We start from the raw sequence: 23,933 nt of genomic DNA, 5'->3' as shown, positions 1-23,933 counted from the left end.
GGCCAAATAACACTATTTGAAGAGTCAAATAAGCTTGTTGAACAATCAGGACCGGAATATGACTGCACGCCACATAATAATTTAACACGTTCATACATTTTTTACATAGTTATTACACAATCACTCGTATTTCATATGTCACAAAGATTCATCGATACGTATGCCATAATGCTAGTAAAGTTGTCTCGCGCACCTACAGTGCTGGTCATAAAAAAAGCTAGCTAGCTCATGGATGCAAACAATGTTCTTCCCCAGAAACATAGCAAAACGCCAATCGGTTTCAGTAACTATAGTTAGCTAGCAAACTATATAGCTAGGTGTCATCATATAAAATAACCCTAATTTATAAGACAGTTCTTATTTGATTAATGGTGGTCGGACCAATCTATGTGAAGCTAGCCAAAATAAGGATTAGCCACAATAGTGGACTTGGCGGTTAGCCTTCAAAATAAAAGTATGTCAGTGACAGTGATGCAAACCTATGCAAATAGTAGAATTATGCCATAATCATGCTAAACGAGGTTGGAATGTTATATAAAAATCAACAAAAGACAATTTGTTAATTTGACAAATCTTTTGAAATCACACTGGATGTATTATACTTTAGAATTGCATTGGGGGCATACTTATTTCACTGCACAGCATTACCTATGGATTGTGGATCAATGACATGGAGTATCAGTCTACTCAGTGACACCCAGAGAACATTAGCATTGTAGCTCTTATTGCGGGACTCTGAAACAACTGTGAATTGAGCCACATTTAATGTCAAACGATGTGTATTGAACACTATTCCAGAGGAAAAACAACACTGCGTGGATGTTTGAGTCTGATAACTCTGAGGAGGACGTTGCGAAAAAATATCATGGGGGATTGAGTAGACTGTTACCCCATTTCATTGATCCCCAATCCTGGTAAAGCTGTACACTGCAATGTGAATGTCAATACACAACAGTCCCGTGATAAAGAGCTACACAAATGTGTTCTGTGGGTGTCACCGAGTAGACTGATACCCCATTTCATTGCTTCACATTCCAACCTTGTTTAACATTATCTAGTCTAAACATGGCATGATTCCATCAATTGTAACCTTCTGCATAACTGTCAAATTGGTCCTTTATTTTGAAGGAACACTGCAAATTCCACTATTGTGCCGAATCCTTTTTGTGGCTAGCTTCACAACACATAACCCGGTCCATAACCCAGCCTTACTAGCCAGATGAAGCTAGCTTGCGGCTTATCACGTTAACTTTGGGCAACAGAGTTAAGTAACTGGCTAGTCATTTATTTTCATGAACTGAAGTTCAATTTCAATAGGTGAACAACAAGTGGCTACCTAGCTAATACTTACTCACACCCCATAATGTCAAAGTGGAATTACGTTTTTTCTAAATCTTTACAAATGAATTAAAAATCAAAAGCTGAAATGTATTGAGTCAATAAGTATTCAACTCCTTGGTTATGTATGGCAAGCTTAAATATGTTCAGGAGTAAACACTTGCACATAATAAAGGTGCATGGAATCACTGTGTGCGATAATAGTGTTCAACCTGATTTTTGAATGACAACCTCATCTCTGCACTGTACACATACAACTTTCTGTAAGGTCCCTCAGTTGAGAAGTGAATTTCAAACAGATTCAACCACAAAGACCACAGATGTTTTCTAATGCCTCGCAAAGAAGGGCACCTATTCGTCAATAGTTAAACACTTAAAAATCAGACATTAAATATCCCTTTGAGCATGGTGAAGTTATTAAGTACACTTTGGATGGTGTATCAATACACCCAGTTACTACAAAGATACATGCGTACTTCCTAACGCAGTTGCCAGAGTGGAAGGAAACCGCTCAGGGATTTAACCATGTCAATGGTTACCTTAAAACCGTTATAAAGTTGTTTGGCTGTGATAGGAGAAAACTGACATTGGATCAACAACAGTTCAACAATCCACAATACTAACCTAATTGACAGAGTGAAAAGAAGGCAGCCTATACGGAATTTAAAAAAATCTAAAACATGCATCCTGTTTGCAACAAGGCACTAAAGTAATACTGTAAAACATGTGGCAAAGCAATTACATTTTTGTCCTGAATACATAGTTTATGTTTGTGGCAAATTACTCTCTATATTTTTAAGCATAGTGGTGGCTGTATCATGTTATGGTTATGCTTGTAATTGTTACGGACCGTTTTCAGGATAAAAAAATAAACAGAAATGGAGCTAAGCATAGGCAAAAACATCCCACTAGACACTGGGACATGAACTCGCCTTTCAGCAGGACAATAACCCAAAACACAAGGCAAATTGTTGGGCAATTGTTGTATAATCCAGGTGTGAAAGCTTTTAGAGACTTACCCAGAAAAACTCACAGCTGTAAAACGTGCTTCTACAAAGTACTGACTCAGGGGTGTGAATACCTATGTAAATTTTATATTTCTGTATTTTATTTTCAATGAATGTGCAAAAATGTCCAAAAACACATTTTGTCATTGTGTGTAGATGGGTGAGCCTTTTTAAATATTTTTTATCCATTTTGAATTCAGGCTGTAACAACAAAATGTGGAATACTATAAGTCAAAGGGTATGAATACTTTCTGAAGCCACTGTACCAACCTCAATTACCTCGTACCCCTGTACATCGACTCAGTACTGGTTGCCCTTTGTATATAGCCAAGTCGTGCATCTGTTATTACTTTTATGCATTTTTCTTTCTTTCTCTCTGCATTGTTGGGAAGAGCCCGTAAGGAAACTTTCCACTGTTAGTCACACATGTTGTTTCTGAAGCACGTGACGAATAAAATGTGATTTGATTTAGAGTGGAGTCTACAGCATTTGACACACATTTTAACTGACTTCATGGAGAGGCTTCTTGGAGTTTCCAGAACACCCCTTGCCTGGTTCCACTCTTACATATCTGACAGACTACAGTTTGTCTCCCTTGGCAAATGCAGGTCTGCCCCTGCATCACAAGCTGTCCCACAAGGTGCAGTGTTAGGACCATTATTGTTAAGTATTTACATGCTACCTCTTGTTCAGATCACCCATTAATTTGGACTCAGATTCCACACAAAACCCAACTACACCTCTGTTGACTGTCTCCGTGAAGTGGAAACGTGGATGAGCAATAACTTTGTAAAACTAAACGACGATAAAACAGAGATAATGCTTATGGGTCCCAACTCCCTCATCAACTGGGTCAACTCAACATGACAATCGACGGCTGCAACATCCACTCCAACTGTGTTTTCCACTAGTGCCGGCTGTCGGCTATACAGCACACTCATGTTCAGGTAATTTTTTCACTTAAAATAACTACGCTACTTTTTTAATAATTTGCGAGTCAGAAAAAAGTCAGCCGAGCCCTGTCCCGTTAAAATGAAGGATATGCATCTTCTAGTGATCTATTTATAGGACAGGCACGTCAGTCAAAGTGAAAACTGACAGGGAAACACTGCTGGTTTGAACTACTGCCGTCTGTCCCGCCTCCCGGTACCTGGGTGTGTGTGTTGTTTACATGGAGGGAGAAAGCATGATGCTACTTCATCGTTTATGTGAGTCAATTTGTACATCCCATATATATATTTTCTTTTGCATGTTTCATATGAAGCCACAAAGTGCTGGCACATTGGATTACTGTGATTTGATTGATGAACAGCGAGCTGGACTAGTTTATAAATGGTGTCAAACTGACTGAATAAAGTCGATCTCATACATCCTTGCCATTCATAAATCATAAAACATAGTTATATGTCCATGGTATCGCATCGGGACAAGTAAACTAAAGATCTTGTTTGTATTTCCGATAAAAAGTACATCAGGTCTTGGCAGACAGCGACATTAAAGTGAGTGACTCATCAGTAGCCTACTGAATCAGATCAGTAAGAGACCTGTTCATTTGGCTAACTAATGTGCATACTGGTAGGCTTATTGGCAATTACTGCAGATAAAATATGAAAACATTCAACGAAGATGGTGAATCCTCCTCACTGCAGGAAAAATATGTTGGCTAGTAGAGCGATAGCCTCTCTCTGGTCCAAAATATGACAAAAGAAAACAGAAAAGTTATAGAAGCTAATGATATTTACACTACATGAACACAAGTATGTGGACACCTGCTCGCGGTACATCTCATTCCAAAATCATGGGCATTAAAAAGAAGTTGGTCCATCGTTTGCTGCAACAACAAGCACCATTCTTCTGGGAAGGCTTTCCACTAGATGATGGAACATTGCTGCCGGGACTTGTTTCCATTCAGCCACAAGAGCATTAGTGAGGTCGGGCTCTGATGTTGGGCGAGTAGGCCTGGCTCGCAGTCGGTGTTCCAATTCATCCCAAAATGGTTCGATGGGGTTGAGGTCAGGCCTCTGTGCAGGACAGACAAGTTCTTCCACACTGATCTCGACAAACCATTTCTGTATGGATCTTGCTTTGTAAAGGGCCTTCCCCAAACTGTAGCCACAATGTTGGATGCACAGAATCGTCTAGAATTTCATTGATGCTGTAGCGTTACGATCTGCCTTCACTTGATCTAAGAGGCCTAGCCCGAACCATGAAAAACAGCCCCACACCATTATCCCTCCTCCACCAAACTTCACAGTTGGCACAATGCACTTGGGCAGGTAGCTTTCTCCTGGAATCCGCCAAACCCAACTTTGTCCGTCGGACTGCCAGATGGTGAAGCATGATTCATCACTCCAGAGAACGCATATCCACTGCTCCAGAGTCCAATGGCTGCGAACTTTACACCACTTCAGCCGACGCTTGGCATTGCACATGGTTATCTTAGACTTGTGTGTGGCTGCTCGGCCATGAAAACCCATTTCACAAAGCTCCAGACGAACAGTTAATGTGCTGACGTTGCTTCCAGAGGCAATTTGGAACTCGGTAGTGAGTTTTACAACGAAGGACAGATGATTTTTACGCGCTACGTGCTTCAGTCCTCAGCTGTTCGCAGCTGAGCTGTTGTTGTTCCTAGACGTTTCCACTTCACAATAACAGCACTTACAGTTGACCAGGGCAGTTCTAGCAGGACAGAAATTTGATGAACTGACTTGTTGGAAAAGTGGCATGCTATGACGATGTCATGTTGAAAGTCAATGATCTCTTTCATGATAAACATGTTTTTTTAAATGTATTTTTATGACATACTGCAATTCACAAAGCGAGTTGCCAACTCTTCTCTTAACACGTATGGACACAGAACTTAATTGAGCATCTGTTCTGTTACATTAAAAAATGTATCCCAACTATCAGAGTTCGGTACAAGAGTAGAGAGAGAGTAAAGAGTACAATACAGTAGTCTACTTTACAATGCAATTATAATTTTTTACTTTATTGTACTTTACTGTGTTTTAGGGAAGGGGGTTTGAAATAATACGTGTCAGCTATCAAGATAATTGAAATACATTTAATTTTGTACTTATGTTTTTAACCTGAGCACTGCTGCGTGAGGGAGGGCCTGGCGCTCTATTGCTGCCGCTGCAGAGGAGGCAGTGTTGGGAGCAAGCAGACCGAGTGAGAGACAGAGATGCCAAGGCAACTAGGCTACAGCCAAAAGTAGCTAACTTGTAGTAGCCCACAATGATTATGTTTATATGCACACTAATAATTAGATTTGATATATAACATTATGGCAGAAGGCTGAGTATAGCATTAGTCATGTAAACATCTTACTCTGCTTATCTTAATTGGTGTAAGGCCATTATTGAATAATGCATATGCCAATTAAAACATCTGCTTTTCTGAATAATCTTTCAAATTATTAGAACATGTAAACAGCTTAATCGGTTAGCATAAGCTTCCCTCATGTGCAAGTGATAAGTATCCATCTTATAGTTTTCACATACAAACTTAATATACAGTGCCTTGCGAAAGTATTCGGCCCCCTTGAACTTTGCGACATTTTGCCACATTTCAGACTTCAAACATAAAGATATAAAACTGTATTTTTTTGTTAAGAATCAACAACAAGTGGTGCACAATCATGAAGTGGAACAACATTTATTGGATATTTCAAACTTTTTTAACAAATCAAAAACTGAAAAATTGGGCATGCAAAATTATTCAGCCCCCTTAAGTTAATACTTTGTAGCGCCACCTTTTGCTGCGATTACAGCTGTAAGTCGCTTGGGGTATGTCTCTATCAGTTTTGCACATCGAGAGACTGAATTTTTTTCCCATTCCTCCTTGCAAAACAGCTCGAGCTCAGTGAGGTTGGATGGAGAGCATTTGTGAACAGCAGTTTTCAGTTCTTTCCACAGATTCTCGATTGGATTCAGGTCTGGACTTTGACTTGGCCATTCTAACACCTGGATATGTTTATTTTTGAACCTATATTTTTATTTGAATACTAATGTCCGTTCGGATATTTGAATAACACATCCCTACAGTGCTTCACTGTTCTGTTCTGTCCAAACTTGTAAAACATAGACGTCTATTATTGGTTCAGATTTGGTCCGGTCACCAATCGTGAACGTCTATGTTTTGACCAATTCAAGGCCGGTCCGGACCAAAGATCTATATCTGTGGACGTTGAAATCTAGGCTAGGGCGGACTGCCCAAATTTCAACTACTTTTCAACGTCCGGTGTAAGTCGGTGCTCAGTGGTGCGAGGATGCTGATTACAGTAAATGGAAAGAGAGGGGGCTAAATGGGTAGCTGTCAGTGAGAGAGACAGAGACAGAGAGAGACAGAGAGAGACAGAGAGAGACAGAGAGAGACAGAGAGACAGAGAGAGAGAGACAGAGAGAGAGAGAGAGACAGAGAGAGAGAGAGAGACAGAGAGACAGAGAGACAGAGAGACAGAGAGACAGAGAGACAGTGAGACAGAGAGAGACAGAGAGACAGAGAGACAGAGAGACAGAGAGACAGAGAGACAGAGAGACAGAGAGAGGATGTTCAGACTGTTTACACACTCTCACTTTGACCACTAGACATGAGAAATTAAATAATACAACAGTATGCCAGTAGAAGGGAGGACAGTAGCAGGTGACCTAACTGTGGTGTGTGACTACTATGATTTTCCATTGTAACCAATTCAATTACAGTAATTCTGTTACTGATGTTTTGGTAATTCCGCTACCGATTTGGTAACAGAATTGGTAGGTCTACCTTTAGTTGTTACTTCTGTGAACTTTCATTATCCTTTCTCTTCATGAGGAAGAGAAATTAGAAAATATCTTACAAGACATGTTGGTTTTTGGTAACAGAATTACAAGGCAATGGGGTTTTTTAACTCACAGAAGCCAAATCCTTTCTCGAAAACGAAATATAAGTGGTGATATTGGCACGGGTCTTTACTTCAAAATGATTGTGTTTTGATGCATTTCTAATACCGTAAGACTTTTTTCTGGTAGATGTTTTCTAAGATCCCTTTCCCACCTGTTTGAACGGAAATCATGCCTAATTTCTAAGATGGAAAATGGTTGAAAAATGTATATATGCCTTCATATAGACTTCATATTACCTTTCATTTGACACCCAATTCGATATGCTCCTATGAACTTCATGTTTGTGCTCAAGGGTCCTTTTACATGGAAATGATCCATAGCTCATAGGCCAAGCTCATAGTAATGAATTATCTGAAGACGGGAAATGGAGGTGGGGAGTGTGTGTGAAGTGTGTGTATGAGTAGGTGCGCTCACTCACCTTGTTAAGCGCTGTGGTTGAGGGCGCTCCTCAAACTTCCTGCAAGCAGAGAAAAGAGAGAACTAAGTAAGCCACTTATCAACCGCTAAACACACACAGCATAAAACATTCGCACACAAACACACAGTTTTAGTGTTGTCACAATACCAAAATGTTACTAACGATACAATACCAGGCCAAGTACTGTCTCATGATAACGAGTAGTTTCACGATGCCACGGCGGGGAGGGGGGAAAAAAAAATCTGTGGCCTGGTGTCCTGTTCGTCCGGTTCCCCGGATGCTTGTTCCTGTTTTCTGTGCTACGCAAAAAACCTCTCACTGAAATACACACTTCTACTCAATACAACACATTGAATTTTACTTCACACTGTTCAGTGTTTACTGTCATAGAACACTAGAGAGGAGTATTTTGGTTGTCATTTTTGTTTGTTTTTATCTGATTGGGTGGGCCTGGTAGTGCCTGGCTCCCAAGTTGGTGGGCTGTGTCCACCCAGGCCCACCCCTGGAACGACGTTGTCTGTTATCAAACTAATAATTATCCAGGATTACTTTATAATGGCCCTCAACATGGTTTGTGAAATTATATAAAAAGGCATCTCTGGTAATATGGGACATATTTTCTTAACTGTTTAGGCTAGAGGCGAGATGCTTTCTTTGCTGTAAAGCATGCATGTCTATTTTCTCTTTCTGACACTCAGAGGCTGTATGACAGTGAACTTGAAAAAAAGTATTCTCAAACTGGCCTGTGCTCTTGGTTATAACAGGCTCCAATGGAACAAATGTATAAATCTAACAGAAGACTCATCAGGGTCTGCACCCCCCGCTCGCCATCATTGCTAAATTCAATATTTTTTTTAACTGATGGAGGAATAGTTGCGCATGAAGAGCGGACGGAAAGAAGCAGGTGAGTGAGGCCTGGTAAGGGATGCTGCTGGCTGATTACAGCTGCCACATGTGATATGCATATGCGCATGAACGTGAAGTGGATTTTAAAGGACCTGCACATACAGGATTGCTGTTGCTTAAATTCAACTGAAATTATGAACCAAACTGGCCTTTATTTGGTATGAGCCAGCAGGATCTTTACATCAGTAGGACTGAAAATGTTGGTAGCATCATATGAAACAATACTACGGTTTTCTAAAATGTTGGTATCATAGGTATCAAGTTTTGGTACCGGGATATTACCGGGGAAACCGGTATACCGTGCAACAATACACAGTCTACACATAAACAAAGAGACACATGTCTCAGGTAGGAGACGAGAAAGAACACCTGGTTACTCACACACACACACACACACACACACACACACACACACACACACACACACACACACACAGAGAGGCTGAGTGTTTGAGGCAGCTGCTGTCCTAGTGGCCTTGGCAGTGTGAGACCATGTGACACAGTGTCCAAACACAGGCAGGTGGCGAGGAGGGACGCCTTATCACCAGAGAGAGAAAGAGAGCGTCGCTAAATCAGGCGTTTCAACTCATTCACAGCTCACACCAAGGCCTATTCATACAACTCCCCATCCGCCACGTAGCCTAGCTACAAACAAAACCTGTTCTTTGTCATGAAAACAGTATCCTCGTGCCAGCACATGGGCCTAGTCATATCTGAAAACATGAGACGCAAAACATTTGACGTAAGTCATCTCTGAAAACCACCTTTTATGAGTGACGGCACAGCTATAGTCATACCAGCAAAAGAGACCCATTTCCTTCACAACAAATGACATCACGGAAAACACAACATCAAATTCCCACCAAGACCCCTTTTTTCTTGTCAGGCTACTGGGCGTCACAGGGGGGAAACTTGCAGTAAAAAGAAGTGTTAGTGGTGTGATGCTCTAACCTGCACTCCAAGGACAACTTGTTCCCCAGAGCTAAACACACCCCACAGACAGACAGACAGGCAACCTTGAAGCATGGAGAAGCGCGTGCACAAACGTGTACACACACACACACACAGAGGCAGGCCAAGGGGGAGTTGGGATGGGAGCAGTGAGGAGGCTAAAATAGAAAAATCAATGCTTACAGAGCTCCCCCTTCCATCTCTCTCTCCTCCGCATACTGTAAGACCCTGCTCTGGGGCTGGTCTTAACACACTGGCTGCTTGAGAAACACACTCACGCTGTGTGAGTGTGTGTGTTGGGCTTCCTGAGGTGTGAGAGGATGTCACAGTCATGCTTTGGGTGGAGTATTTGATTTGACATATACACAGCTTTCACCTCAAACACAATATTTGCTCACTTGCTCTCTCAGACACACACAGTGAGAGGTGTCAATTTTGGTACTTGGTTGTTTGATATCATAGGCTCTGTGTTATGCAAGGCTCAACCTTAGCACATCAGTGCACCAACGCCAGTTTCTGGCTGCTACATGCATACAGAAAGAGTAAAACAACTTTTTCATTTTAAGAGAGGAGAAAAATAGGGAGTGAAGAGTGAAAACAAGACAGATAAAAAGTAAAGAAAGCTGGAGGGAGAAAGGGATCCAGTGAAAGTAGCTAAAGGAGGAGGCGGATAAAGGGAGGGAGTGACACGAGAAAGAGAGATGAAGCGAGAGAGGGGGGATTGTGTAAGTGGAATAATTATAGAGGAGGCAGATCAATAAGGTTCCCACAGTGAAACGCTGAGGCCTCACTGGGTAATGGATTCCAGGCAGTCAGCTCTCTCTTCCCCTCCTCAATCCTCTCCTTCTTTCCTTTCTCCTCCCCTCAGTCCTGGGATCACACTGTCTTACCATCCGAAAGAGAAGGGAGGTAAGAGAGGGAGGGGGGGAACACATTCTATACAGACTATATACACTGAGTGTACAAAACATGCTTTTTTCCATGACAGACTGACCAGGTGAAAGCTATGATCCCTTATTGATGTCACCTGTTAAATCCACTTCATTCACTGTAGAAGGAAGGAGACAGGCTAAAGAAGGATTTTAAAACCTTGAGACAACTGAGACATTGATTGTGCATGTGTGTCATTCAGAGAGTGAATGGACAAGAGAAAAAAATGAAGTGCCTTTGAACGGTGTAAGGTAGTAGGTGCCAGGCGCACCGGTTTGAGTGCGTCAAGAACTGCAACGCTGCTGGGTTTTTCACACGCAACAGTTTCCCTTGTTCATCAAGAATGGTCCACAACACAAAGAATATCCAGCCAACTTGACACAACTGTGGGAAGGATTGGAGTCAACATGTGCCAGCATCACTGTGGAACACTTTCAACACCTTGTAGAGTCCATGCCCCTACAAATTAAGGCTGTTCTGAGGGCAAAAGGTGGTGCAACTCAATATTTGGAAGTTGTTCCCAATGTTTTGTACACTCAGTGTATAAAAGGGAGGAGATATTTGCAAGATAGGTATTTGAAAGAAGAGAGAAGAAAGGAGTTAGATAGACAGAAAACAAGCAGGAGAAGGATAGAAAAGGAGAAAGAACCTGGCAAAGACCCACTGCTGGCTTGGTTAATAACATGGTCAAAACACTAAGGCCAGACTGTGCTACAATCATCAACACAAAAACACTACATATCACCATATGCTCAGGCCAGCTACTGGTGTTAGCACTGTAGATATCACACACACACACTTTCCAACAAGGGTAAGTCAATATCAGGCAATGAGATTATATAACTTCATAATAAAGTGCTAGCATAATTTTGAGAGTATGAATCTATTATCAACTTCTGAAGTACAAAATTGATTTGAAAAACACAAGGGAAACACTTAGTCAAAAAGGCACAGAAAAAGTGAATATCAAACGTGGAAGAGATTTCAGATTTGTTTTAGAGGCATCATTACAGACCCTGGTTCGATTCCGGGCTGTTTCACAACCGGCCATGACCGGGAGTCCCAAAGGGTGGCACACAATTGGCCCAGCATTGTCCAGGTTAGGGGAGAGTTTGGCCGGGGTTGGTCATCATTGTAAAATAAGAATTTGTTCTTAACTGACTTTCCTAGTTAAATAAAGGTTAAATAAAACATAAAAAGGTGTGTCTAAGGAGTGGAGTGGCAAAAGAGATATCTACTTTTCAATTCACATTACATCCCTGCCCGTTGTAGCTGGCAACGCGACACTATTGGTCTGCAGCTAAAATTGACTGTAAATATCACAGTAGCCACAAAGCAGTAAGTACAAACGATTTAACAATCCAAGCAACCTTTCTTCTAAAACATGTTACACTCTTGAATAATGCAACAATCCACCAGCATTGCAGACAATTAAAGGATTCATTTTCATTCATTCAATTAGCTGACAATACACAGCTAACTCCTACTTGCTAGCTAGCTAGCTAAGAACATGCTTCATGATCAAGTATTGTTAATAAACAGATCAATAATGAATGTTTACACCTCCCATAAAAGCACAGTAACATTACCATACAGTGTCATTCATATTATAAAATAGGCTACAGAGCTAACTAAACTAAATAAACGTGCTGGCTGTAGCTGAATGCTGACGCTTAGCTGAACCACAGCTAGATAGGAGCTCATACGCTTACACTAGCTACCATATTAAAGTGACCTTCTAATAAACCAGGATTAATATTTATAAATATCATGAAAGTCATAATACGAGGTAAAAGCAAATTGTGACTGAAAACTTGCCTGGACCTCGATGGTTCAGTGCTGTCAAGCAAAAAAAATATATGTACTCTTGATTTTAAAGCTACGGTGACAATTTCATAATGTAACAGGCTGTTACTACAATTTTAGGCAACAATTTAAAAAAACAAGTGGGACAAAATAAGGAAAATATCTGTACATTACAAAAACATTGCTATGCTATTAAAACATTTACTGTAAGAGTGTTGGCTCAACGAGACAATTCTGTTTACACTGCCCTGCTTAGATGGGGGCAACTGTCGGGCGAGTGTCATCTACGACCTCCGGAGGTAGCGGTCGAGACGTGACAAAGGTCCCCTTTTGGCGCCGGCAAAGATGGTCGTCTCGCTTAGAGTCCTTAGGAAATATGCAGTAATTAGTTTTTTTATGTATTATTTCTCACAATGTTAGCCCAGAAAATCTGAAGTGAAGAACTATTGGATATAAGAGCGACGTCAACTTGCCAACATAACGATGAGGAATATGACTTTCCCGAAGCGGATGATTTGTTCGGACCACCACCAAGGACATTGGATCTAATCCCAAAGGCAGACCCAGGAGAGTTAGACGGAGCGGTCTCCTGGTCAGACTTCGTAGGCGTGCACACCACCCACCTCTTCCGAGAACACTACTCGCCAATGTCCAGTCTCCAGACAAGGTGGGCAAAATTAGGCCATGAGTTGCCTTTCAGAGAGACATCAGAGATTGTAACATTCTCTGTTTCACGGAAACATGGCTCTCTTGGGATATGTTGTCGGAGTTGGTACATCTCTCTTGTAAGAAGATGGGTGGGGGTGTATGCTTCATGATTAACGACTCATGGTGTAATCATACCAACATACAGGAACTCAAGTCCTTCTACTCACCCGACCTAGAATTCCTCACTATCAAATGCCGACTTCAAGATTGTTTCGATCACACGGACTGGGATATGTTCCGGGAAGCCTCAAAGAATAACACGGTGAGTAAGTTTATAAGGAAGTGCATTGGAGATGTTGTACCCACTGTGCCTATTAAAACCTACCTAACCAGAAACCGTGGATAGTTGGCGGCATTCGCGCAAAACTGAAAGCGCGAACCACCACATTCAACTATGGAAAGATGTCTGGAAATATGGCCGAATATAAACAGTGTAGTTATTCCCTCCGCAAGGCAATCAAACAAGTGAAATGTCAGAATAGGGAGAAAGTAGAGTCGTAATTCAATGGCTCAGACACGAGGCATATGTGGCAAGGTCTACAGGCAATTACGGACTACAAAAAGAAAACCAGCCATGTCACGGACACCGACATCTTGCTTCCAGAGAAACTAAGCACCTTCTTTGCACCCTTTGAGGATAATACAGTACCAAGGACTGCGGGCCCCCCCTTTCCCTCTCCGTGGGCGACGTGACGTCACTTTAAATAATGGCACTTTAATCATGTTTACATATCTTACAGTATATGAGATGAGTAATGTATTTTATTCCATCTTGCCTATGCCGCTCGGCCATCGCTCATCCATTTATTTATTAGTACATATTCCTCCTATTCCATCCCTTTACATTTGTGTATACAAGGTAGTTTTTGTGGAACTGTTAGATTACTTGTTAGATATTACTGCACTGTCGGAACAAGAAGCACAAGCATTTCGCTACACAGGCATTAACATCTGCTAACCATGTGTATATGACAAATAAAATTTGATTTCAAGATAACATTGCAGAATAAGTGTAGCAGAAGGTACTATTAGAGATGGTGTCTTTGGACGTCACACTTGAGTGCTAAGTGTGAAAACCGACTTCCACTGGCGTCGTGTCACACATCTATGTGCTGACTCCAAAGTGCAAACACACACAAGAATACAGGTGCACACATTCACACACCAGAACTGGGCAGAAATAGCTGCATTTTGTAAAAATAAATAAATAAAAGACCAACTTATTAATTCCTTGAGGTAATCGGATATAGTTTATATCGAGTTAACTAGAAGGCAACTATTTTCTTTTATATCCAAATACAGGTATCAGAAAGTATTTTGAATACCTCTCAGAAAACCAAAGAATATTTGAAGGCATTTGAAAATATGCACAAAATATATATATATATATATATATATATATATATATATATATATATATATATATATATATATATATATATATATATATATATATATATATATATATATATATATATATATATATATATATATATATATATATATATATATGATAGCTGCGAAATATTTGATGAATAACAGCTGTTATTGTGAAGTGGAAATGTTTAGGAGTAACAACGTCTCAGCTGCGAAGTGGTAGGCTACACAAGCTCACAGAACAGGACCGCTGAGTGTTGAAGGACAGACGATCTCACAGAATGGGGTCGTTTGTCCTTGATTAGAACACTCACTGCTAACTAGGGTTGTACATTTTGGGGAATACTCAGAGGTGGAAACTTTCCGTGGGAATTAATGGGAATATATGCAAATTAATATAAATACCATTTAAATGTATTTGGATATATTTACTATATCAAATAGAGACAGAAACATAAACATTTTACCTTATCATAAGTAGACATAATTGCAAATGATTAAATCCTTCCAATTGAAATAAAAAACATTTAATTTAGTTACGAATTGAACTTTAATTAAATTAGTTTACTCTTCACATGGGATGGTTTCACTGAACAACAAAAGAAAGGGAATATTGAATGATCCCCACTGATCCATCACATCTCCCAAAAACATTTTCAACATACAGTACATCTGTAAAATGATAGACTAGAAACTAAAACTTTGGTTGTCTTCCTCTCAGACTTCCATGTCATCTCCCTGGACCTCCTCAATGTACACCTCTTGAACATCAAACTCTGAGGCCTCATCTTCAATGTCACTTTCCAGCCTTGTTGAGAGGCTCAAAAAGCCCAACTTCTTACATCTGCAAGCAGAGTCTGAACATCAGACAGGATGGCATTGTCTCCCTCAATCCGTGCAATGGCTACTGCTATAGGTTTCAGCAGTTTCAGGCTGCTTACCACTCTCTCCCAAAATACATCATACAGGAGGATCCTCTTGATTGGCTGTCCATATCGGCATACTGTGATATGGCCATTTCTTGGAGAGACTCGATGATGACAACACCACCCCAACGTGTGTTGCTGTGCAGCTTCAATGTGGTGCTCTTATTCTTCTCACTTAGATTGCTGCTATAACTTCATGATCCTTTGCATACCTAACCATTTCTTTGGTTCTCTTGTAGAGTGTGTCCATTGTTTTCAGTGCCATGATGTCCTTGATGAGCAGATTTAATGCATGAGCAGCACAGCCAAGGGGTGTGATGTGAGGGTAGGACTCCTCCACTTTAGACCAAGCAGCCTTCATGTTCGCAGCATTGTCTGTCGCCAGTGCAAATAACTTCTGTGGTCCAAGATCATTGATGACTGCCTTCAGCTCATCTGCAATGTAGAGACCGGTGTGTCTGTTGTCCCTTGTGTCTGTAGAAAACCGGTTGGGGGTGGAGATGTAGTTCATTATTCCTTGCCCACGAACATTCGACCACCCATCAGAGATGATAGCAATACAGTCTGCTTTCTTTATGATTTGTTTGACCACATTTTAACTCTGTATCCAGCAAATGAGTAGATAAAGCATGTCTGGTTGGAGGGGTGTATGCTGGGCAAAGAACGTTCAGAAATCTCTTCCAATACACATTGCCTGTGAGCATCAGAGGTGAACCAGTTGCAAACACAGCTCGAGCAAGACATTCATCAGCATTGAGTCAACAAAACTTCTTATTCCAGTAGGACCATGAGCTGTTGCTTTCGATAAGGCGTCTGATTCATAATTTTCACCTCGAATAGAAGTAGAGGGACTTTTGTGAGAGGTTGCTTGTTGTCAGCGCTGAGGGAACTTTATGCACTTGGCCAGATGATTCTGTATCTTTGTTGCTTTCTTTACATATGATTTGGCACAGTAATTTGAAAATGTACACAGCTTTTCCTTCTACATTAGCTAAAGTGAAATGTCTCCACACATCAGATAGTGCCCGTGGCAATTTCCTGTAAAGATTAGAAGAAAAAAACATTAAAAAAGCAAATACAATTCCATATACAGATAAATAGTTAAGCAGTTAGCTTAAACAACTCCTTTGTAAGACAAATGTTTTAAAATGAAACATGTATGGAAACAGGTGAATTAACACTCAGTTAGCATGCTAAAGCAAGCTACAAACCCACATGGTGGCAAAAAATAACTAGCCGAAATTGTTAACAAGTTAAAAATGATTTAACCTCTTGAACCTCTGGGGGCAGTATTTCATTTTTGGATGAAAAACATTCCCGTTTTAAACAAGATATTTTGTAACGAAAAGATGCTCGACTGTGCATATAATTGACAGCTTTGGAAAGAAAACACTGATGTTTCCAAAACTGCAAAGATATTGTCTGTGAGTGCCACAGAACTAATGCTACAGGCGAAACCAAGATGAAATTTCATACAGGAAGTGAGCCAGATTTTGCTGTGTTCCAATGTCTCCTTATATGGCTGTGAATGCGCAAGGAATGAGCCTACACTTTCTGTCGTTTCCCCAAGGTGTCTGCAGCATTGTGACGTATTTGTAGGCATATCATTGGAAAATTGACCATAAGAGACTACATTTACCAGGTGTCCGCTCGGTGTCCTCCGTCGAAACTATTGCGTAATCTCCAGGTGCGTGCATTTTTCCATTTTGTTCAGAGGAGAAACCAAACTACCACGAGTGATTTATCATCGAATAGATATGTGAAAAACACCTTGAGGATTGATTCTAAACAACGTTTGCCATGTTTCTGTCGATATTATGGAGTTAATTTGGAAAAAAGTTTGGCGTTATAATGACTGAATTTTCAGGGTTTTTTCTTAGCCAAACGTGATGAACAAAACGGAGCAATTTCTCCTACACAAATAATATTTTTGGAAAAACTGAGCATTTGCTATCTAACTGAGAGTCTCCTCATTGAAAACATCCAAAGTTCTTCAAAGGTAAATTATTTTATTTGAATGTTTTTCTTGTTTTTGTGAAAATGTTGCCTGCTGAATGCTAGGCTTAATGCTATGCTAGCTATCAATACTCTTACACAAATGCTTGTGTAGCTATGGTTGAAAAGCATTTTTTGAAAATATGAGATGACAGTGTTGTTAACAAAAGGCTAAGCTTGTGAGCCAATATATTTATTTAATTTCATTTGCGATTTTCATGAATAGTTAACGTTGCGTTATGGTAATGAGCTTGAGGCTATAATTACGCTCCCGGATACGGGATTGCTCGTCGCAACAGGTTAAACACACTTTGCTGTAGGCTACTATTTATTAGTTAACAAAAAAAGCATTGTGTCATAAAATATATTAACCCCACCCAGTATTGTAATCAAAACTTACCAGAAACATGTAGTCCTTGGCTCAGACAGTGTAGTTGTGAGAACTCAATAGGATCTCATTAGTGGGCAAGATCTTGAGAATCAGCTGTACATGTGATGAAAGAGTGCACTGTGCATGCAGAGGGTTGCAATTCCATTGAATTGGGGACAGTTTAACAAAAATATGCCACAAGACCTAGAATTGCCTTGTGTATCCCACAAAACAGGTTCACTGTCATCAGATAACTTTTTTGATGAATTTAAGCAACATTCCGGGGCTTAACTTCCCATGGAAAATTTCCAGAAAAATTATTAAAGTTTACTGGAAAGTTTACAACCCTTTGCAATCCTAATCACTACTGAGTTCCAAACTGCCACTGTAAGCAACGTCAGCAAGAGAACTGTTCGTCGGGAGCTTTATGAAATGGGTTTTCATGGCCGAGCAGCCACACGCACACAAGCCTAAAATCACCATGCACAATGTCAAGCGTCGGCTGGAGTGGTGTAAAGCTCGCCGCCACTGGACTCTGGAGCAGTGAAAATGGGTTCTCTGGAGTGATGAATCACTCTTCACCATATGGCAGTCCGATGGACAAAGCTGAGTTTGGCGGATGGAAGGAGAATGCTACCTGTCCGAATGCATAGTGGCAACTGTAAAGTTTTGTGGAGTAGGAATAATGGTCTGGGGCTGTTTTTCATGGTTCGGGGGAGGCCCCTTAGTTCCACTGAAGGGAAATCGTAACGCTACAGCAAACAATGACATTCTGGACGACTCTGTGCTTCCAACTTTGTGGCAACAGTATGGGGAAGGCCCTTTCCTGTTTCAGCATGACAATGCCCCTGTGCACAAAGTGAGGTCCATACAGATATGGTTTGTCGAGATTGGTGTGGAAGAACTTGACTGGCCTGCACAGAGCCCTGACCTCAACCCCATCAAACACCTTTTGGATGAATTGGAACGCCGACTGCAATTGCCAAACATCAGTGCCAGACCTCACTAATGCTTGTGGCTAAATGGAAGCAAGTCCCTGCTGCAATGTTCCAACATCTAGTGGAAATCCTTTGCAGAAGAGTGGGGACCAACTCCATATTGACGGTCATGATTTTGGAATGAGATGTTTGACAAGCAGGTGTCCACATACTTTTGGTCATGCAGTGTATATGATCACAAGCACATGGTCTGAGAGGTCTCTTAGATATTAATCTTAATATAGCCTACAGCAGGGTTATTCAACTTTTACCCTACGAGGTCCAGATCCTGCTGGTTTCCTGTTCTAGATGATCCTTAATTACACCCACCTGGTGTCTCAGGTCAAAATCAGTCGGTGATTAGAGGGAACAATGAAGAAAAAAAAGCAGTGGAACTGGCTTCGAGGCCTCGAGTTGAGTTTGAGGGGCCTATAGCCTATAATGAAATACATGAGGGAAATGGAATCTCCTCAACATTGGAGTAGAGCACTTTTATAGCTTCAAAATTACTAACAAATATATTTTCATAATGAGACAAGGTAATACAGTAACTGTAATTAAACAAATTACCTTTAGAGCAACATTTTATTATCACATTGTTATATAATACTGAGCTGAATAACTACTGTACACGAGGAACAGTAACTGTTCCTTATTCCACTTACCTAATAACTCCATTGTTATGCAATTATAAAGCAATTTCCAATGTAACAATGAAATAACATGAAAGAAAAAGAGAAACCTGCACACTGCTCTTGCTAGTATCACTATTCTTTACATATCTTCCTCAAGGTAGCTACGTAAAGCTTAATAAAGAACAGTGAATTAGCAAATGCAGCGTGTGGGTTTCTATTTTCTTTAATGTTATTTCATTGTTACCATGCACCTGTAACACAGATAGCTCAGATGTGTGAGTGCATTCCTAATGAAGCTGGTTGAGAGAATGCCAAGAGCATGCAAAGATGTCATCAAGGCAAAGGGTGGCTACTTTGAAGAATCTCAAATATAAAATATATTTTGATTTGTTTAACACTTTTTTGGTTACTACATGATTCCATATGTGTTATTTCATAGTTTTGATATCTTCACTATTATTCTACAATGAAGAAAATTGTCAAAATAAAGAAAACCCCTCAAATTACTAGGTGTGTCCAAACTTTTGACTGGTTCTGTATATTTCTTATTCTTACAAGTGAATACAATAAAGTAGGATATTTTTAAACATTTAAATTGAATTTGTTTATCTGGAAGCGTTCAGAAAATTTGGCCATACCCGAGTTGGCTTCATTAATTAGTGAATCAAAACGTTTCTGTGATAAAATCAAATTGGTATCATCAGCAAAGACAATGGGAAGTACGGTAGCATTCACAGCCGCAAGGTCATTGATAAAGTTTACGAATAACAAAGGTCCAATTATCAAACCCTGTGGCACACCACAAGATATCTTGGCCCTGGTAGATGCACAGCCGTTTGCATAAAGAAATTATTCTATATCATAAACATAACTATATAACCAACTATATGTATGATTATGAAAACTGTGATAAAGCAATTTAGAAAGTAATATTTAATGATAAACTGTGTCAAACGCTTTGGGTAAATCTAAAAAGACGCCAAGAGCGTATTCATTGTTGTTATGGGCTGTAAAGATTTTATCTACAAGATGCAAAAGAGCCATCTGAGAAGTAGGTTTTACAAAAACCATATTGGTCATCATGTAGAATACTGTGTTGATTTAAAATGTTCCAACATTCTTTTATAGACCTTTTTTTCCAGGATTTTAGGAAAACATGGTAGTAGAGATATTGGGCAATAATTTGTGAAATATCTTGGATCCACAGATTTACCAGTTTGCATAGATTTGGTCGAGATATACATTAGAGGCTCAGTAATCAAGGAAGACACTGATTTCACCAAAGAGGCAACTGAAGCAGAGAAGGGAAATGTCCCTTCATGTAATCCAAGGGATTTCCATCAGTTTTCTACATGTTCTTTGACAGAGGGGAACCCACATTCACAAAAAAGTTATTAAATTCACATGAAATAACATCAAGATCACTACAGGTCTTATTTCCAACAATAAATTGCAATGGAATAGTTGTAGATATATTTTTCTTATTCAACAGTATATTGATCATTTTCCAAGTTGACTTTCTATTATTTAAGGATTCTTGGAATTTGTTGGTAAAATATATTTGGTTGGATATGTGCTCTATTCATATCTATCTTCCACATCTAGTTCCAGATACAGCCCTGCAATTAGTTGAAGGTAGCCAATGCAATAGTTTCGGAAAAGTAGTCACTTCCAGAGATCTGTATTCAAATAGATTTGAAAAGTAGCCATTTTTTGGGATCTGTATTCAAATAGTTGAAGTCACCTCCAAAGTAATTATTTGTTCCCCTGGGGAAAAAATGAGTTGCTTTCCACAAAACATAGTTAAAACTATAGTTATCCCAGGTCTGGCACACACATAGTCCGACAACATTTGTTGTTGTATTTTTTGTCTCAATCTTCACATATGCCGAGTGAATCTCAGCAAACACAAGCCAAGGGAGCGAGAGAATAGAACAAGGAAGGGGACCACACCATCTGCAAATGAGGGGTCCAAACCCAATTTAGGCCAGTGGAGCAGAGGTATCATTCCCTCTCTCTTCTGACAGTCGTTTGGACCAGAGGTATTAATTCTCTTTCAGCGGGTACCCCATTTTTCCCACTATAATTTCTGGGAATTTCTAGTGAACCCCCACCCAAAATCTAATGGCACAACCTTAATCTTTTTTATTAGATCTTTACATCAACAAATAACATTGAATTCATTGCATCATCATTTTGAAGAGAGATGAAAAGAAACCAGTAACTACATTTAAATCAAGAAAATTGTATTTTTCAAAGCATCTTTCTCAAAAAATGTTTGTATATTGTATAATACAATAACCCCACTGCAGTTCCCCGTGACCCTATTGGGGGTCCTGAACTAGACTTTGAATACCACTGCGTTAAGGGGTCTACATGCTTCCCAGCCGAAACAGTTAGGAAGAGTTTGTGCATATATTATGATGACATTCTGTTGTTAGTTTGAGGGGTTTTTCAGCTGTTCGGGCACATAACTTTTTTTCTGGAGGCAAGCCAAAGTCGGTAGCCGAAGTCAGTAGCCCCTTTGTTGGTGAAGGGTCAACAGTAGAGGATGCTGCTCTATGTACGTAGACATGCTATCACTGGTCACTTTCATAATGTTTACATACCATTTTACTCATTTCATATGTTCAGACTGTAGTCTAGGCAATGCCACTGACATTGCTCGTCCTAATATGTCTATATTTCTTAATTCCATTCTTTTAGATGTATGTATTGTTGTGAATTGTTAGATACTACTGTTGGATCTGGGAACAAGCATTTCGCTACACCCGCAATAACATCTGATAAATATGTATACGCACCAACAAAATGTTATTTTATTTGAGTAGGGATTCTTCAATAAAGTCTGTCATTCAACTCGTTATCATGAACATTTTTCCATTGAGAAATACTGCACAAAACATCTTACTTTAGATGTAAAAAATTGAGCGACTAAGACGTCCTCGTCAAAATTAATGACAGATTTTTTGAGTTACTTAAATTAATTGTGACTATTTTGAGGAAGTTTATACTGGCTAGAGTCTCAAAATGGACAAACAATACTACTGCCGCTTTTTTCTTGCTTTTCAAGCGAAGGTCTTTTAAGGTAGTATGCGAGCATACTCGTTCAGTTCGCCAAGCTAGGCACCAGCAAAACTGAAGCATGCTGAGGCCTTTAGGTCTAATTCATATCTCATTCACAAAGAGAGCAAAGTCTGTCTGTCCTTCCTTCAGCCAGCTGTTACCACAGCTACAAAGTCAAACTCCACCTATTTCTACAATTTATTTTCTTAAAATCTGATTTTAACCCTAACCACACTGCTAACCTTATGCCCAACCCTAACCTTAAAATAAGACTCAACTAAAAGTTCTCATTAATTTTTACGATAGCCAATTTTGACTTTGTGGTTTTGGTAAATAGATGAAACCAGACAGAAAATGTCATTTATTTTTTCTGTCTGGATGAGGGCAGCAAAATGGGCTAATCCCGGATGGTGGACGCTGAATGGAGGGAGGAATAGAGAGGGAAGACAGGAAGCGAGGGAGAAAATATGTGTGGTCCGTTGGTGACATTTCCCCCTCTTCCTCTATTGGCCTCTCTGAAAAGGAAGCTCTGTCAGAACTGGGCTTTAATCTGTTTCTCGCTCCAACTCTTCCTCCTCCTCTGCAGTATCACTACAACTGGTTCAGTCTGCAGTACATTCTGCTTTTGGGAGTTAATTTACACCGATAATGCACAGCTAGACAGTGTTGATGTTCTTTAGTCTAGACAACAGCTAGAGTTAATTAAGACAGAGAAATACAACACTGAAGTGTTACAATATATACAGCTCGAGACAATGCATATTGTATAAAGTACAGCCGTATAAAGTATATGGTCTTCGCTGGGGATGCAGCAATCAATGTAACTTCTCATAGAAGAACCAAAAGATTCTGACTGTGTGCGTGTGTATGTGTACGTGTCAGCAAGGAGGAGAAATAAAATAATATATATATATATTTTTTTAAAGATAGTTACATATCGCAATATTATTCAGGACAATATTATATCGATACTTTGACTCCAAGTATTGATAAAAGATTATTACAAAATAATATATTGTTCTGTCATCTTTTTAAATAGTGAGCCAACATGTTTTAATGACTGTTAAAAATTAATTTTCTCATGCTCTTGCATTTTCTCTTGCATCTCTCTGCAGCAGACATAGTGAGCAATATGCTTGGAACATCAAATCGAAATAAATTTGCAGTATTGAATCGCAATATATATAGAATTGTGATAGCGTATCAGCACTTAAGTACAGTGCCTTGCGAAAGTATTCGGCCCCCTTGAACTTTGCGACCTTTTGCCACATTTCAGGCTTCAAACATAAAGATATAAAACTGTATTTTTTTGTGAAGAATCAACAACAAGTGGGACACAATCATGAAGTGGAACGACATTTATTGGATATTTCAAACTTTTTTAACAAATCAAAAACTGAAAAATTGGGCGTGCAAAATTATTCAGCCCCTTTACTTTCAGTGCAGCAAACTCTCTCCAGAAGTTCAGTGAGGATCTCTGAATGATCCAATGTTGACCTAAATGACTAATGATGATAAATTACAATCCACCTGCGTGTAATCAAGTCTCCGTATAAATGCACCTGCACTGTGATAGTCTCAGAGGTCCGTTAAAAGCGCAGAGAGCATCATGAAGAACAAGGAACACACCAGGCAGG

At 39.8% G+C, this 23,933-nt stretch overlaps 1 protein-coding gene across 3 annotated transcripts in view; it reads right to left on the bottom strand.

Moving 5' to 3' along the window:
• The window catches only part of rbpjb (recombination signal binding protein for immunoglobulin kappa J region b), a 92,227-nt gene that overhangs the window by 30,670 nt on the left and 37,624 nt on the right, over window positions 1-23,933 (bottom strand). For 2 of the 3 annotated variants that reach the window (XM_036987790.1, XM_036987791.1), the window contains exon 2: window positions 7,650-7,688. In XM_036987790.1, coding sequence (XP_036843685.1) covers window positions 7,650-7,688 — 39 coding nt within the window. Of the gene's footprint in view, window positions 1-7,649; window positions 7,689-9,689; window positions 9,810-23,933 lie in introns of those variants that run through there. The other variant, XM_036987792.1, reaches the window with a different exon arrangement.

The sequence above is a fragment of the Oncorhynchus mykiss genome, chromosome 9 (assembly GCF_013265735.2).
Source record: "Oncorhynchus mykiss isolate Arlee chromosome 9, USDA_OmykA_1.1, whole genome shotgun sequence".
In the NCBI taxonomy this organism is placed as follows: domain Eukaryota; kingdom Metazoa; phylum Chordata; class Actinopteri; order Salmoniformes; family Salmonidae; genus Oncorhynchus; species Oncorhynchus mykiss.
Note: the sequence above shows the minus strand (reverse complement) of the source record. Positions and strands in the feature narration are given on the sequence as shown.